The 16,906-nt window shown below is 34.5% G+C and overlaps 1 protein-coding gene across 1 annotated transcript in view; it reads right to left on the reverse strand.

The window, feature by feature from the left end:
• Positions 1-518: 518 nt before the first annotated feature.
• The window catches only part of LOC131847608 (clathrin heavy chain), a 28,842-nt gene continuing 12,454 nt past the window's right edge, over positions 519-16,906 (reverse strand). Inside the window, exons 7-29 of the mRNA XM_059197212.1 lie at positions 16,358-16,554; positions 15,160-15,340; positions 14,495-14,688; positions 14,022-14,248; positions 13,205-13,376; positions 12,457-12,735; positions 11,935-12,153; positions 11,363-11,505; positions 10,755-10,889; positions 9,724-9,946; positions 9,186-9,360; positions 8,712-8,866; positions 8,002-8,226; positions 7,451-7,691; positions 7,006-7,163; positions 6,150-6,317; positions 5,649-5,798; positions 5,122-5,364; positions 4,705-4,819; positions 4,260-4,426; positions 3,780-3,866; positions 3,086-3,212; positions 519-2,499 (exon numbers count right to left, since the gene is read on the reverse strand). Of these exons, the coding sequence (XP_059053195.1) occupies positions 2,399-2,499; positions 3,086-3,212; positions 3,780-3,866; positions 4,260-4,426; positions 4,705-4,819; positions 5,122-5,364; positions 5,649-5,798; positions 6,150-6,317; positions 7,006-7,163; positions 7,451-7,691; positions 8,002-8,226; positions 8,712-8,866; positions 9,186-9,360; positions 9,724-9,946; positions 10,755-10,889; positions 11,363-11,505; positions 11,935-12,153; positions 12,457-12,735; positions 13,205-13,376; positions 14,022-14,248; positions 14,495-14,688; positions 15,160-15,340; positions 16,358-16,554 (4,082 nt within the window). The 3' untranslated portion in view covers positions 519-2,398. The remainder of the gene's footprint in view (positions 2,500-3,085; positions 3,213-3,779; positions 3,867-4,259; positions 4,427-4,704; positions 4,820-5,121; positions 5,365-5,648; positions 5,799-6,149; positions 6,318-7,005; positions 7,164-7,450; positions 7,692-8,001; positions 8,227-8,711; positions 8,867-9,185; positions 9,361-9,723; positions 9,947-10,754; positions 10,890-11,362; positions 11,506-11,934; positions 12,154-12,456; positions 12,736-13,204; positions 13,377-14,021; positions 14,249-14,494; positions 14,689-15,159; positions 15,341-16,357; positions 16,555-16,906) is intronic.

Here is a 16,906-nt window from a genome sequence, read left to right on the forward strand (position 1 = left end):
GCTGACTGTTCCGAGTATGTAATAGAATTTTCATGATTGGCATAGATTTATAATCATTATTAAAAACTATGAAAGGACTTTTAGTAATGATTCCTTAGTCACCTAGAAGCAAATGTTAATTGAATTCTAAATAAATAAAAATTATGCCTGATGAATTCCTCGATACAGAATAATCGTCGCCATACTGCATGAAATGCCCGGAATATACGGTGATAAACACTAAGAGCGAGGACTTTTTATTATAAAGTTTTAGGCTAGAATCCTTATAAAAAAAATACACAAATATACTCAAGTGTAACCTTAATTAAATAAAACCTGTATAAAAAACAACATCTCCAAAATCCAAAGTACAAGCTAATATTAGATAACTGATATTATTCCCAGATAAGATCCCTAATAACCGATGAAAATGTTTTATACATATATATATCCATTACAACCCTTAAGTTATTACTGAGATTGTAAATAAACCGTAACATAATTTTCAGTAAAAATGAAATTGAAAGCAAACACAGTCATAATTTATTCATATAATATAATCTTACTATAATAAAATTCAGGGAAACATTATCATACATGAATAAATACAATGCTAATAATAAACAATGAATTTTTCACTATTTTATGTTATTAATTTGTTATATTATACCAAAGAAATTTTTAACAATATTGATCATTAAATTTGTTAATGATAGGAATGATTTGAATGAATCATTTAACATCAATGATTATTTATTAATATAACAACTCACAATCACAATGTTACACCAGTGTAACGCTGTGTGGAGTCGACTGGACTACATTATGCCGACAAAGCGTTTCCTGGGATGTCAATATTGTAAAAACAATCATATTAATAATAATTAAAAAAATAAGAGGAGGGCCCGGAAACGCTTGCCAGTACATAATTTGTACCTTAATCATCTAATGAAGGCATCAATCAATGTGATAAATACAATAACGCAACATAAGCAACACGTGTGATCTTATCATTGCACACGGCGTACATTACACGGAAAAATAACATCGTACCGTTAACTATTCCACCTAAACTATACCTAAAATATATCTAGACATATTCATTTAATATTTAACTCGAATAATCCGGTGTGGTAATTTCGATTAATTTCAACTGGCCGTGCCGACGTCTACATTGTAAGCATTATATACATATAACTTGACAACAAGAAATAGAATTTATATATTCGCTGGGTGAATTCCATTCATATTTTGTATCGGTTGAAACACAGCAGTTAGAGCAGCACTAATTTATTGCACTATTATATAATGTATAGTCAGACTAGGCCTGTCTAATCAAACAATATATTGTTACAATTCAATATCTAATATTTCTTGTATAAAAATAACAAATACCACTCATTATTTTACAAAAATAAATGAGTAATACAGAAATGATAATAATAAACGATTTAGTGTGTAATGATAAAATAATATTATTTTATTCTTCGAGAGACTTATTACGAAGTAGAACAACTATCTACATAGGTGTACTATTGATTTAACTGGAGAATTAAGCTTCGACGACAAATCTATTAATTTGGTCGTAGCTATTACACTAGACGGCAAAACTTTAGAAATGCGCACATCTGAATGTGCTTACTACATAATATATTTTACAATTTTAATAACATTTAAGATATTGTTTTATTAGAATATAGAAATGCCGATAAAGAGTGAACGCACGTATTCCATCGCACTTAATATAGCGGGATACGACACTTTTTACAATCGTAGTTAGTAAGTCGCTGTATCGACATAATCAGCTTGTATGCATTTTGCATTACATGAAAACTGGCGATGTAATATGTATCCAAGGGACAATTAAATTTTACACATCACTTCATTGTGTAGATAACATCGTCTCCTTGGAACTCTATTCTGCTAACTATTTAAAACCCGTCCTAAAGCCCTGACATGATTAAATTTCTCTAGAACACTCTCACGCCTGATAAAAATAAAGCACTTTTAGTCATGAGAGTTACATAGCTTTCTATATATTAATATAATTTGTACAGGCTAATCATTTTTATTCCATATACGTAGCCCCAAATGGCTAAATTTTCTCATGTCTCTATGCACTTGCGCCTACAATATAATACTTTCTTTTACAAATATATTTAATCCGAAAAACAAACTCGAACGTTAGGCCTCGACGAGGAAAGGAACCCATGACTTAATGTGGGTAAGGTCACTGAAACGGAGTCGCACGTGCAAAGAGCTGACGTGACCGCGAGCGACAGCACCTCGGCCGCCGGTGGTGAGTGACGGCGGGAGATGTCGAGTGTTGTCGTAGGGCGGCGGCGCGCGGCACGTGGGCGGAGGGCACGGAGGCTCAAAAGTGAGCATAGTTCCCCCAGCCGTGAGGGGCGGCGGTTCCCTACATGCCGTAACCGTGGTAGGGCGCCGGCGACGGGGCTTGTGCGGCGTACGCGTACGGGGACGCCTGCGCCGGCACACCAGGGTATGCCATCGACGGGCCTGTAACGTGACAAACATTTACATGTATACTTTATTGCACATTACATAAGTAATTAGTAATGAAATTATTTTACAACAATGTGTTTATCATATGAAGATAAATATAAGTAACTTGTTGTATTTACAGCTTGTAGAATCATAAAATAATATGTAAATATGTTTAAACCATAAATGACTTACATTCACGATATAACACTATTTACTAGAAATTATGTAGCATGTCTAATTGAATTATAGTTTAAATGTAGCTAATACAAAATTTTATATTTACAATAAAGTTTATATATAAGTATTATGTAATCCCTGGTACCTAAACTAGGTATAAACCTGTGATACCTAGTTTAGGTACCAGGGATTCATCTAAAATGTAAAAAATCGGATGAAATAATAGATATTATTATATTTTCTTCATAAGATGGTGGAATGTGCAATATGAATTTGTTAAAAACATTAGTTTTACTACAAATAATTAACATACCAAAGCATAAAATTAAACCATGTTTCTTATCAAAACATTGATCCTAGAAACTAGTATTTACAACAAAATTAAGTCTCTGTACAATAGACAGTTACAATCATAATTTACCTGCAGTAAGCATGAGTTGGGGCTCCATGATCATGGCAGGTTTGGCTTCGTGTTCTGCACTCTCCGTGCTGCGCTTCGCGTCAGCTTCCTCAAGCTTCTCGACCTTTGTCGTTAACTCTCGAACAGTCTGACAAAATAAAACAAGTATCAAATACCTATCCACAGTATTTGTCGTTGTAATTTAATTAGAAAAAAAGCGCAAATAAAGTTTGTAAAACCACTTTTTGTTTTCTAACTGTGATGTATAAGGGTGGCTTCAAGTTGCTAGCGTCCAGCAAACCAAGAGTTGTATGAGAATAAATCCCATGTGCAACTGATCTCGTTTGCTTGTCGCGTACATACATACCTAGATACATAACAGCAACCATTTTTTATTATCGTATTATTTAATTTCTAATATGAACGTAAATTTGGGGGAAAGGAATTGTTAGTAATGTGGACTATTGACCTCATTGCTAGCAAACCACCATGTCAGGATAACCTCCATGTGGTCCAGAAACCATCATCGTTGTTTTCTGGTAAATTCGCCACAATTGGCGAACTAACCTGACCTCATTTTCAGCTTATCATCCACTGTCACTAGTGCCCCGCCAGCGTAAACCGTTAGCGCAGGCGGGTGCTTTATATTTTGTTTATTATTTATATTATCATCGCTAAAAAAAAATAATTGAATTGAATTATTATTGACACGTACCTGAATAAGGAATGGCATTGCGAAGTCCATGATGTTATGCCTCCATGCTAATTCGATTACAACATCGGGCTTCAGGAGGTCGTAACACTGTAAATAATAATAAACATTCCATAAAAACCATATCTTGCAAGAAACTAATTTTAATTTTTTTTGTTTTTCTTAGATATCATATCTGGCCTGAAGGTAAGCATAGTTTAGACATATTTCAATATAGATGCTTGTATTAATTGAATCAGTTCATGTCTGTCAGAAAGATTCAGTATATTGAGGAACTTATTACTGTATCTTATATCACAGATACATGTTTACATTAGCATATTATTAAGTAGGCAATAACAATTTAATAAATAACCAAAATTAGAATAATACTGAGTTAAATTCGTTGGCAGAACTAATTATTTATACCTGCAATATTTTTTTTAATCAATAACCATTGCGGTAATATTCACATTTGTACAATAGACATGTATGACTCTTTACCTGGTAGAGGCACGCAGAGAAACATTCGTAGTTGTCTCTCTCGAGGAACCAGTTTAGCAGCTCTTCAGCAACCTCGGGCTGGCGCGATTCGGATGCGTACTCCATGGCATCCGCGTACAAAGCATCCTTCTTGCATAATTCGACACTCTGCTTCCATCTGTTATTCCCTGTAATCATATAATTGTTTGTTTTGATTGTCTGGACAAACAGTGACACTTTAGCATGGCATTTATTAAAACAGTAGTGTGCCATTATAATATAAAAAGCATGATATTTTATGATGGTCTGGACATAGGCTAATTTAATAATAATATATTTACCCTAGAATATAGAAGGCGACACTCGCGTGGCTTTTAATATGCAATGTGCCAAGGTAATTTTAAAATATCTTGGGTGGGTTAGGTTGATAAAAATGCATTATTTTGGTAGGTAATTAGTTACATACCTTTGTACAGGTAGGCAGCAATTCTTCTAAATTCAGTAAGTTCGTGTTTTTCAAGTTGTTGAGCTAATGCAATTGTGTCGAAATTATCAAATGCATCTATGGATGTTCGTAAGCCCTGTGAAATATGACAAATAAAAAAAAATTACACATTGTATAAAAAGATACTCAGTAATTAATAAAAAACGTATATATAACAATACAATAACATAAAATATAAAACTTAATTAAGTTTTCACAGAAAATCCATTGAATGTTAAAACTTAATAACTATATTTAAATTTCCATATTTTTACATAATATAAAACGTAGCCACGCTTCTTTCTCACTTATTAACACGTTCAAATATCTGTTAAAGCATTGTGGCATGAGTCGTTTCACCGTCATCAGTCAGGGGTCGTTAGTAGAAAATAAACAAACCTGGTAATCTTCCTCATCGATAAGTAGTGAATTGAGTGCCTCATTGACCGCCTTGTTGTTGAGACTCTGCACAGACCGCAGGTATGCCTTCACAAGTTGCAGATGGCCGGCTTTGGTGAAGAAGTTGACGGCGCGCGTGTGGTCCATACGCGGCGCCAGCACCAGCAGTAGGTCGTTAAGAAGTAGCGGCTTGTAGTCAAGGTAGAACTGTATCGCTTTGTAGTACAGTTCCATGTTCGCCACCTGGATTATTATATTTTTTTTAAAACTTCGCCATCTTCATAACTTTGTGCTGACTGATCTGACTTCGTTTTCATCCTATCATCCTCCACTAGTATCCCGAAAGCATATATCGTTAGCGCAGACGAGTGCGTCACTCCATATTCATCCAAAATGAAAACAAGTTTGAACCAAACATGTACTCCAAAATAACTTTAGTATTATTATAATTATTGTTTAGATAAATTCGAATTATTTTATCAAATTTATATAAATGTATGCAATGCAACCTGAATACTGAAAGTCACCTTAGTGATGATGTCTTTGAAGTGTCCCTCGCGCCACGCCTCAGTAGGGTGCTGCATCATTGTGAGCGCAGCGTTATCGTACTCTTCATATTTATCGTACAGGAATACTAGCTCCGACCACAGATGAGCATGTTCCGCTGCGCGTAACACCTGTAACAATGTTGTTTGAACATGCAATATAAATGTAGTATAATTGATGCGTTATCGACACATTTTTGCACCAGAACTATGTAAGTTACTTGTATCGACTTAGAAGGAAACAAATACTTTTTACTATCATTTAAATAAATATTTATTATTCAAATGATCATTTTGAAAATCATAGCAATTTAACACAACAAATTGAATATTCACTGACTAAAAAATAGTAACTTTACAGCAACTACATACAAACGCACTGAATTTCTTCACATATACATACTTTTGTTAAAATAAACCAGTTTTTCTACCAGTTCTATGTCCTTGGTGTAAATTATTGCAGTTTATTTACATTAATCTCACCTTAGGTATATTGACTCGTGACCAGAACAGTTCGAGGTGTTCACGCATCTTGGCAGGTTTGTACTTGGAGTAGAGGATAGCCAGCTCCGTGAACATGCCCATGTGCGCGCGCTCCAGACCCAGCGCCGCCTCTAGTAGACTGATTAGCTCGTCGAAGTGACCTCGGTCCTGTTAAAAAAATATATATTACAATAATTTATATGTTTTTAATAATAAACAGGAAAAGATAATTCAGTTTTTGGAACATGATTCACGCAGTATAGTGTTTCAAGAGGAAGCTATATATGTATTTTTATTTATTATTATATTTTTATTTATTTGTACACCCATACGACGCCTAATAAGTATAGTATAATTATAAAATTACAATCTTAAGTACGCCTGTATAAACAAAAACTACAATAAATATAGGTACGTTCCTTGTGTTAGCTTTGTAAAAAAGAGCAAATGAATGTATATATATTCGTTTGCTCTTTTTACGTCGGGAGTTAAATAAAACTATTATTACAAAAAGTAATAAAATAATAAAGTTACTAACTTGTTTAGTAACCAACTTGTACTAAACAAGTAAAAAAATATGTTTTTTTTTTCTCTTTTGGGATAAGTTATATGAGACGAGATGTTATTGTAACATAATAAATATATAATTTATTCTGCAATAATAGGTATTACAAACAAACTTTTATTTGTAATACACACATAACACAAATATATATACAAACAAATAGATACAAACTATTTAAAATTTACACTCTAATTATTTAAATGTTTACATTGTAGTGGTTATGTACCAGTAACTACCAAAGATACGTGGTAAGATACGTACCAAAGGTACCATGGTTATAAAATAAACTACCTGGTAATAGTTGATGAGGTCCTCGAGTTCGTCCGCGTGTACGACGATGTGCAGGCCGCACATCTGAGCGAGACGGAACTCGCCGGCGTCCACGCAAGCGAAGCACACCTCTTTCCACGTGCGAGTCGAGTTCGCTTTGCGCGCACTGTCCACCGCGCCTGTAACAAACAACGCAACAATATTATCGTTAAATTCTTGAAGACGTAATAGGGACAGCATTATTTCTAGTGACTTACTGCCTGAATTACTACTAGGAGACCTGTCGTAATAATTGACATAACGAGCATTTTTTTTGTTACCCCAGATTTGTACTCACGAGTTTAAAGTGATACGTTGATTGACTTTTCAATGAATAAAACATATAAATAGGTATATTAAAACAAAAAGTAACCAGAGAAACAGTGGCAGATCGCTAGTATTTAATTAATATAAAATTATTACGTACCTTGAAATTCTTTAAGGTGTACAAGTGTGATGGCGAGCCTTGCAAAGTTGCTGACGTTGTTGTACAACAGTTTAGCAGCATTGTACATTTTGTCATCGAAGCACCGGTCTCCGATTTTCTGTATGTCTGCATGATTGGGCCCCGAGATGAACTCCTCCAAGTCCGCGAGGCGGCCAGTCCGGGCGTATGCGTATATCAACTCAGACTCAATGTAAGATTCGCGAGCTTTCTTGCGGGCCATCTATTTAAAGATAAATTTACAGGTTTAATATGTGACACTACATATTGTAGTTACACAATACAACAAACACTAAGTTCAAAAGTCCATCTTAAGAGACACGAATATATAGAGTAGATATTATAATAGATATTTTAGTAAAAATTAATAACAATAACCTCAAAATATTGAATAAGCATTAACTAATAATGGTCTGCATAGATGCCGTAACCTACATGAATGAATATTTTTTTATAGTCCATGATGACGTTTATGTGTTGCGACTATTGCAACTTTCCATATATTTATTCAATAAGTCATAAAAATAATTTACCTGCAAATACCGCACGAGGTCTTCCCAGGATTGCTGCTTAGTGGCGGTGGCTACGACATCCATGTACGCAGATGGATCATCGGCTTTAATATAAGAGTCGATCGCTTCCTTCACAAGTCCCTGCTGCAATTGTGCCTTTGCCAGCTGCGACCACACGCCGGGCTCGTTGCAACGCTCCGCGAACTCGTAAGCACGCTCCAAATCTTTCACTTGCTCAATCAACACCTGCCGGAAAAATATTGAGTAAATACCACCACTTTATTGTAACTCTTAAACAGTAAGGCATTATCTATTAGCATAAAAAGTAAAAAAATTATGTTGTTACCATACTCACCAAATATCTGAAGTTTTATTTATAAACATTTATGTAATTTAATCGAATTAGGTGTTATTTTGCGGCATTTCACGACTTAATGGATTTATATTATATTGTTTAATTCTGCTATAGTTAGCATGTGTGAGACCACATATATTCGTTGTGGAAACTTGGCTATCGTTACGATCTTCTCCAATGGCGATCAAATACCGACCGTTATTGAGTCTACATCCACACTGCACGCGCTTCGCCCCTGAACGAGGCATTATTCAGGCGTTGAATAGAATTCAACAATTTAGATATAGCTTGGAAGCAGTGTTGACTCTTTGGCGACCAAACCGCAACAATTAATTTGCAAATGTTTAGTATTAAACTTGCAACAAAACTACATTACCTGAATGGCAGAAGTGTTGACATCAAACTTCTTGAATATAGCGAAAGCCTCCTCATAAAGTTCATTGTTGATAGCTATGTTGGCAATGTCTGGGGCATCATAGTTGTCCAAACGGTTTATGTATTCCATCACACGCGTGCGGTCGGCCTTTATCGCTGTGTAAAATTATATATATGGATAAAAAAGATTGGAGTCATTAGTATATTGCAACAAATAGGTTAAATTTTATGTAATTAGAAAAAAAATCTGATAGTCTATCTGATGTTAGATAAGAATCATTGCTTATATACCACCACAATGGACATAACATCCCATTATGTCTGTAGTATTCCTATTGTGTTGCCATTTCAGAAAACTAAAATATATTGCATTTCTACCTTGTAAAAACTACCTTGCCCTTGAAGGATGAGATATCCAACAGAAACAGCTTACAAATCAAGTTGCTTGGTGCTGATAACAAACATTATAACATACCTGTCAGAATAAGAAGATTCTGCAAATTCCTGTGGTCAGAAAATACAGAGTTGTCAAGAACAATCTTCTCGAGCAATTCAATCAGTTCATTTGGCAAGTCTGCTGTCATGAATGCCTTCACTGTAACTGATATATCTTCAGGGTCTTGTGTCTCGGAGAGCGCGGTTTGGACTACCTGCGATAAATTAAAGTAATATTGGTGAAACAATGAAAAACTTTTACAAATATAGCTTAAAGTTTATGTAAATAAAACACACATATTCATTGTACACTTTAAACTACTTTAGTCGTGTCAATAACAAAAAGTAACTTATTCAACAGGTCAATACACCAAGAGCGAAGTAATTTATTACATGTAGTATATGTGGGAACGAGAAAGAAGCATTATGTCGTGTCTATAGTACACTGCTGACGTCATGTGGGCATTAAGCTGAGAACGTCGAGTGAGAACAGTGATGTGTCCGAGAGCCGATAATTATGAAGAGAAACAGTACATTACATAGCTGGTAATTACTACATTATCATTAATAAAAAGTACCTGATCAATGAGTTGCCGCTTGTAAGGATTCTCCTCGTTAAGCACTTCGAGCCAGAGGTCTTGGTCGCGGCGGCGTACGAGGTACCGCGCCTGCGTCTTGAACAGTGAGTTGTCGTTGCAGACGGCGATCAGCTCGCGATCGCACTGCCCGCGCTCGTAGGCTACGCATGCCAGGTGAGGATCGCGCTTCTCGCAGTAGCGGCCCACCACGCGTGAGTCGTACCTGCACACACATGATTACATATAGCATACTCAATCATGAACTGCATTAACTTAAAAAAAAAACAATTATTGTTAGATGTGATATTACAGGGTGCAGAAGCATAACATCTTCTCTCCGTCCTAAGAAGAAAGAGCCTATCCTAAGCCTGAAAGAAATTGCTTTTTAGCAATAAGGTTCCCGTTGTTACCTCTGGATTGTAATTATCTTGTTTTTATTTTATTTTATATTTGGTATACATATTAATTTATGTATTTGTTTATTCCTTCTGTGACTGTAACAACAAAGACTTTTTCATTCATTCCTTTGGAATGGCACAGTGTATGAGTAACACAACGGTAAAAATGATGTGATATCCTTGTTTATGGTCAATACATAGGGTGGTTATTACTTACTATCAGGTGGATTGTCAGATTATATACCAATCCAATTGTTAAAAATTTGCGAAATACACTTTAAATAAATAAATTAATTTGGGATAGTAATTGTTGTACAGAAAGAAGTATTTTCCCTTTACTTCTTCTGCACAAACATTCTTAATGTCAAATTTAATTAAAATCCAGTCGGCCATTATGTTGTGAAAGGACGGACCGACATTTTGTAATTTATGAATTTAGTGTAAATAATTATGATCTGTACCATCGACAGTAGTATGTACCACTTATGTCGATTAGGTTATGTTCATTATTTAATGCTAAATCCATTACATCCAGATTGTGCTAATCCTCCAGCTCTGTATATATTTATCTTATAAAAACAACATGAAATTAAGAACCACTAGTTCCATAAATAAATTACTTAAAGAACTTACCATTGGTTTTCCTTGAGGAATCGTTCTGGGTTATTGTTAGAATCGATGTAAATTTTAGCGAGTGCATTATGTGTGGCCGGCTCATTGCATCCCTCATGCACGCGCGTCTCCAACCACGGCAGCAGAAGTTTTAGCCTGGGGATTTTAAATTTCCCAATTACTGTAATGTCTATGAAATAGGGATATATAAAATGAGATCATTATAAACTACATTTAATTGGACTTCTAGTTCACAATACAAGTAATATATTATCTAGTAAAATAAAGATATTAATCTTTGGAAAAGCAAATCTTTAATATTTTGGATTTCTGCCTTATTTATATATGGCCTCTAGAGAAAACTGTGATTATATAAAAAATAAAACAGAGGAAAGCTCAGTTGTTAAGCTCTCATAATTTGTAACATAAGAATGTAATGGGTCGCCAGTCAGATGATACATTATATTCTGTAATATATAACACAAATTAAGATTGCTTGAAAGAGATCACTTTTAAGTGATAAGTCAACCCATTGTTACCTCTTTGTCAATTATTACTACATATGTATATTACATACAATAGAGTGTAGAATAAACTAAAATAGTTCAAAATGGTTAACAAAAACTGACCTATTCCTCTTTTCAACTTCTGCAACAAGTTCATCAGTGGAGAACTGTCCACGCACCACCAATATCAGGTTCTTGATTATATCCTCAGCACAGTCTACATCTAGTAGACCACCGACGACCACGGGAAGGCGGGAGGGGTTCACCTAGACCAAAGAGTTTTGAGTATAGTTCGCAATAGATAATTTAAAAAAAGTAATGTATAAAATTTTAAAAAATTTTAGAATATTTTGTCTTACTATTTTTTACCCAACTACGCCGAAGCAATTCTTTTTTGCTATAATTGGATATAATTTTGACCACAATGTATGGTACAAATTTTTACATTGTATTTCAGTCCTTCCAAGCAGATAAGAATTGAGAAACACTCAGCTGCTATTTTTTAATCTAACAAATTATTTACATTGCAGGAATGTCTGATTACATCTTCAAATAATTTAAATTCCAAACACATTTATCTTCTAGGTAATAATTTAATGAGCTTTAACTGGTATAATAGGTTTTAAAAGAGTATGAAAGTAAGCACAACAAGTATTTACAATTTGTTTAATTTAATTCATAAATCTCAGACTTACCTTCTGTACGTAAATCTCAATATACTTCTGCAGGCTGTTCCTGTAAAGGTAAAGTACAAGATCGTGCACGAAGTCGAAGCGATCGCAAACGATTATAAGAGGAAGTTGGTCGGGCAACTTAGCCTCTTTGAGGAAATTCTTCACTCGCTCCGCGTTGTAGCAGTTCGATTCGCGACATATACGTTCCACTTCCTTGATCTGGCCAGTCTTACACGCAGCCTGTATATAAAAACGAAATTGCTCAGTATACCAGATTGTCAGTAGCCATAACAAATCGTTAATGAGGATTAGAAAATAAAATATATATGCAGAATTGTTATTGCAGATGTCAGCTGTGATGTCATGATGTAAGCACAATATTTAAGATGCCCTGATTTTGTTAAATACTGCGTTTAAAAAAAATATTTGAAACTTCAAACTTAACAAAATTTTATATAGTAGATCACTAGAATAACTATACGATTGAATTATTATATGCGCAATATGACAATATAAATAGTTGTAAGATGTTTGTATATTAACCTGAATATATTTGAAGTGGACTTCCGAATCCTGGCTGAAGTTAACAATTGATCCGAGGAAGTAGAATAGCCCCTCATAAGTCTTGAAGCTTTCAAACAGCTCAATCAGAGCCTTGGTAGTGAGTTGCTCATGATATTTCGTGGCAATTTGGACGCAGATCTGCAAATTCTGACGAATGTTGGCTTGCAGCATGGCCTTCAAACACTCAAGGGAGTCTTCAACAGACAGACTTCCGAAGTATGTGACCAGCCAATCAGCAGACAGCAAGTGGGTGTGCACCTGATATTAAATAAACACTTAGAAAACCGTTGTAAAATCTAAATTATTTAACTATTGATTAATAAATTATAAGTTAATAATAATTTGGATTCAAAATAAAATTATAATAATTTTATTTTTAATCCAAATTTACATTTTACATTGTTCCCTGGTACCCAAACTAAGTAGAAACCTGTAATTTAGGTACAAGAACAAGTTCTACTTCTGTTATGAAATTCACCTATTATCAAGAGATTTTGAAGATATTTTCAAATTGAAATTAATTTCTTTTACAAATTAAATACATTGTTACCATTAAGTCAGGATATATGTATGGTGTGATGAAGTCACATGACGCAGTGATATTCGTAGTGCTATTCATGTACATAGGCGAAGTTTATCATCACATAAGCCTTCAGCTTGTTCTAGTGACTTAAAATCTAGATGATGTAGTTTAGTGTCTAAATGTGTAGTGATGGTCGTTACTTACAACTGCACGTTTGATGTCGTAGAGATCGGTGTAATGCTCGAGCGCTCGTTGCAGCAGTCCAGCCTTCTCGCACAGTTGCGCGACGTGCGCGCGGTCGTAATGAGTAAACATCGCGTTACCAAGGATCGCATCTGCCACCTGAGGCGCCGACATAAGGTTCATTTCCAGCAATCTGCAATCATACAAAATTAATTTTATAACATTTTCCTTTTTATATATATGTTTTGGAATGACAATCAAGCTGTAACCGTCACTAACATACAATAACCAAGGACATACCACATACCACTCATGCCATAATGGTCACTACAGACGACTAAGATGTCATACCATTAACCTGTAATTTGGCTACCTAACCTGCCTGTAAATGCTGGGCGGCTGAAGTAGGTGAAACTGAAGTACCCACATAAACAATTGAGTGTAAGTCTAATAAAATTAACAATTAGTTTACTCATCTCAATCAAGCTTTTTGTTAGATAGTCTAAATGGAATACTGGGTAAATCCCATTTTATAAATTAGAATTATTCAAAATATTTCTCCGTTACGAGTAGTAAAACTCTACCCTTGTCGACAATTGTAAACATAAGTATATATGTTTAATGATATTAAGTAGTCGTGATTTCAAGCATAAGAATAATTAGCGCTGATTGCTACTTAATAAACCTATTTTTATAATTTACTCATACAAGGCGAAGTTTCTGAAAACTGACTCTTAAGTGTTACAGCGTAAGTCCTATATTTTAACACACAATACTTTGATAATAATTAACAATACCTTGAATATTACCAAATAACTAAACACATCTATATTACTACCTAGTTTGGAGTGGTCCTTCTTCGGGTCTGTTATTCTTGAGAGCGTCCAGTAGGAATGCAGTACATTGCTGCACCATGTTTTGTTCCATGAACACATCTACTATCTGATTGATGTCGGCTAAGGGAGGCTCTTCGGCGACCAGCATGCCCGCGAATCCAGCGCCTTGCTCCGGGTTCGTACGCATGACGGAGCGGAGCAGGAAAATATAATCAGGTGTGTAGCCAACCTATTCAATTCAAGAAATAAACTGAATAATGAGTATCCATATTAAATTTTGTAATAGGATTATCTCATCTATACTATAATACTTAGAAATAACATCCAACCAAACTTATTTATGGAGGAAGAAAGTACATTCCTGTTTCTTATTTTTTAGGGGTGTTATATGTTTTTATGATTAATATTAATTAATTTAGTTTAAGTTCATTTTTAAACTTTCGGTAGCATTAGTCAATGTAAACTTAAACCGTACCTTCTTAGCATACAAGACGATCTTCTGGAACTGGCCAGTCTCGGCAAAGCATTGTATCACTTTGCTGGCTACATTAGCACGCAGATATACGGAAAGTGCGAGCGTCGGATCAACCTGCTTCACCAAATCACCCAGTTCTTCAGAACATTCCAACTTTTCCTCCTTCAGCCATTTCTCAAGCAGTTGTTTACGGCCTGTGTTAAAATAAACATTATTTAAATTTTAATTAAATTTGTATCTAAATAGATCTCCTGTAGAATAGGCAGAAATAGATACCTTTTTTAAAGTACATAAAAGTTTTTTATTCCCTTCTATTAGACATTTTGTATATACACTCTGGGGATTTTTTTCACTACGTTAAATATTCCATTAAGGACTGCGAACTGGGATAAATGGAAGAGAAAAATATATTATGCCAACCTCAAACAAATAGAATAAAGAAGAAGCAGGTAACGTTGATTATCACAACTTTAACACTAGTACTACTATTACTACTATTTATATTTAGTAGTAGTAGTAGTATTTATATATAGTACTACTATTTATCTCTCAAATGTCTATCTATCAGACAGGTTAAGCATTCAATATAATATAAATTTAAATTTGTTCAGTATGTTGACCCACAGTTAACACTAATAGGCTAGGCTTGTGTAATGTACACTGACCTTGTAGCAGCACTGGGCGGCACAGCTCGAGTGACTCGAACTTGTTAAGTTGCGCCTGGTCGAGCAGTATACCGAAGTACTGCAACAGTGGTGAAGTCTGCCCTGGTTGTGTTGGCACCTGCTGGAATCGCTGGATGGTTTGGGGTGTCCGGAGTATACCACGGGGAGCCATTGCTGCTACCTAAATAAATATAATAACAAGTTCAATGCCAAATACTAAGTGCCAATTATTAAAGAATATCAAGTTTTACAATAGGAAATATCTTAATAATATTAAAACATACTACGCCGACCCCAAATAAATGGGACAAGAAAGAAACAGATGATTATGATTATAAACGCGAATTTTGGTAGATAAATGGATGGATATGTCTTCCATGCAACGGATTTTGATGAAACTTTAGAGTAAACCAGAATAACACTAAGGCTGTAATTTAAAAATATATTATGTAAGTTGGGCGAAATATAAAGTTGCGTGGCTAGTATTTATATAATTTTCATATTATAAATTCTATTTTATACTTATTTATTTATTCTATAATAAACTATTCAAATAACCTTAAATAAGTTACAAGTAAAAGTCTACAGTACAAAATGCAAATACCGAAATATACAACCACATATTATAATAACATTGTATTCTGTATGACTATAAAGATATGTTATAATTTTTTGCTATCTAATAATTATTATAATATTAATACTTAATTAAGTAAAATATAATAATAATAATACAATAATATCTCAGGACAATTCACACAGCGCCATCTAATTCCAAGCAAAGCAGGGCTTGTGTTATGGGTACTAGACAACTGTTATAAATATACAAATAATGGATCCATTTTTTGTTATAAATAAATACATATTATACATAGAAAACACCCAGACCGATACAAACAATCATACTCATGAATACAAATGTTTGTACCGTGCGAGGAACCGAACCTGCGATCATCGGATAGTAGAGCGGTGTGCTAAACCACCAGACCACCGAGGCTGTCAAACTTAATTGTAAATATGTTGTATTAAGTACATAATTGTTTAATATTTCCGTGATTACTCATAAGCAGGATGATATAGAGGAAAACGCTGTTAAATTTACTTACCACACTTATCATATACCTATATTCCGCAAATAAAGAGATTGATTGATTGATTAAATCAAGCACTTAAATAGTCATAAAAAAATTAATTATACCTTAGCGGCCTCGCCGTACTGTCCATTGGTGAAAAGCATGTTGAATTTCCTCACAAACAGCTCCTCAGCTCCGGCAAGATTGTTGCGGACCGCCAGACGCAAAGCCAGCTCGGGATTCTGTAGCACCGTGTTTATATACGGCACTATGGAGTCCTCTTCTACTGTTACTGACAGGACTTGTCCTTTGCGGTTCACACCTAAATATAGTAACATTGCTGATATGAAAATATTTACATATTTTGAACATGATTAGTTAAAAAGCAGACAGCCGACAGTACTGAGGTCGTTATTCATGTCTCGCAAAATTCATTATCTTATCACGAACTTCAGCCAAACCGCATCATGGAATGCAAAATACTGCCGTACGTTGATGTGTATAAAACACAACTACTACCCACATAAATAAAATCCAAAATATATTGATATTTGTTCATGTAAAATCTGTTTAAATAAGAGTATCATGTTTTGTTAAATATTTTAAAAATGTTGAATACCCCGTAACACATTTTTTTTAAAGTCATCATAAATTTGGGTCTATAACAGTAATTC

Source organism: Achroia grisella, unplaced genomic scaffold (assembly GCF_030625045.1).
Source record: "Achroia grisella isolate CSIRO2021 unplaced genomic scaffold, CSIRO_AGI_Agris_v1 utg109, whole genome shotgun sequence".
Classification (NCBI taxonomy): domain Eukaryota; kingdom Metazoa; phylum Arthropoda; class Insecta; order Lepidoptera; family Pyralidae; genus Achroia; species Achroia grisella.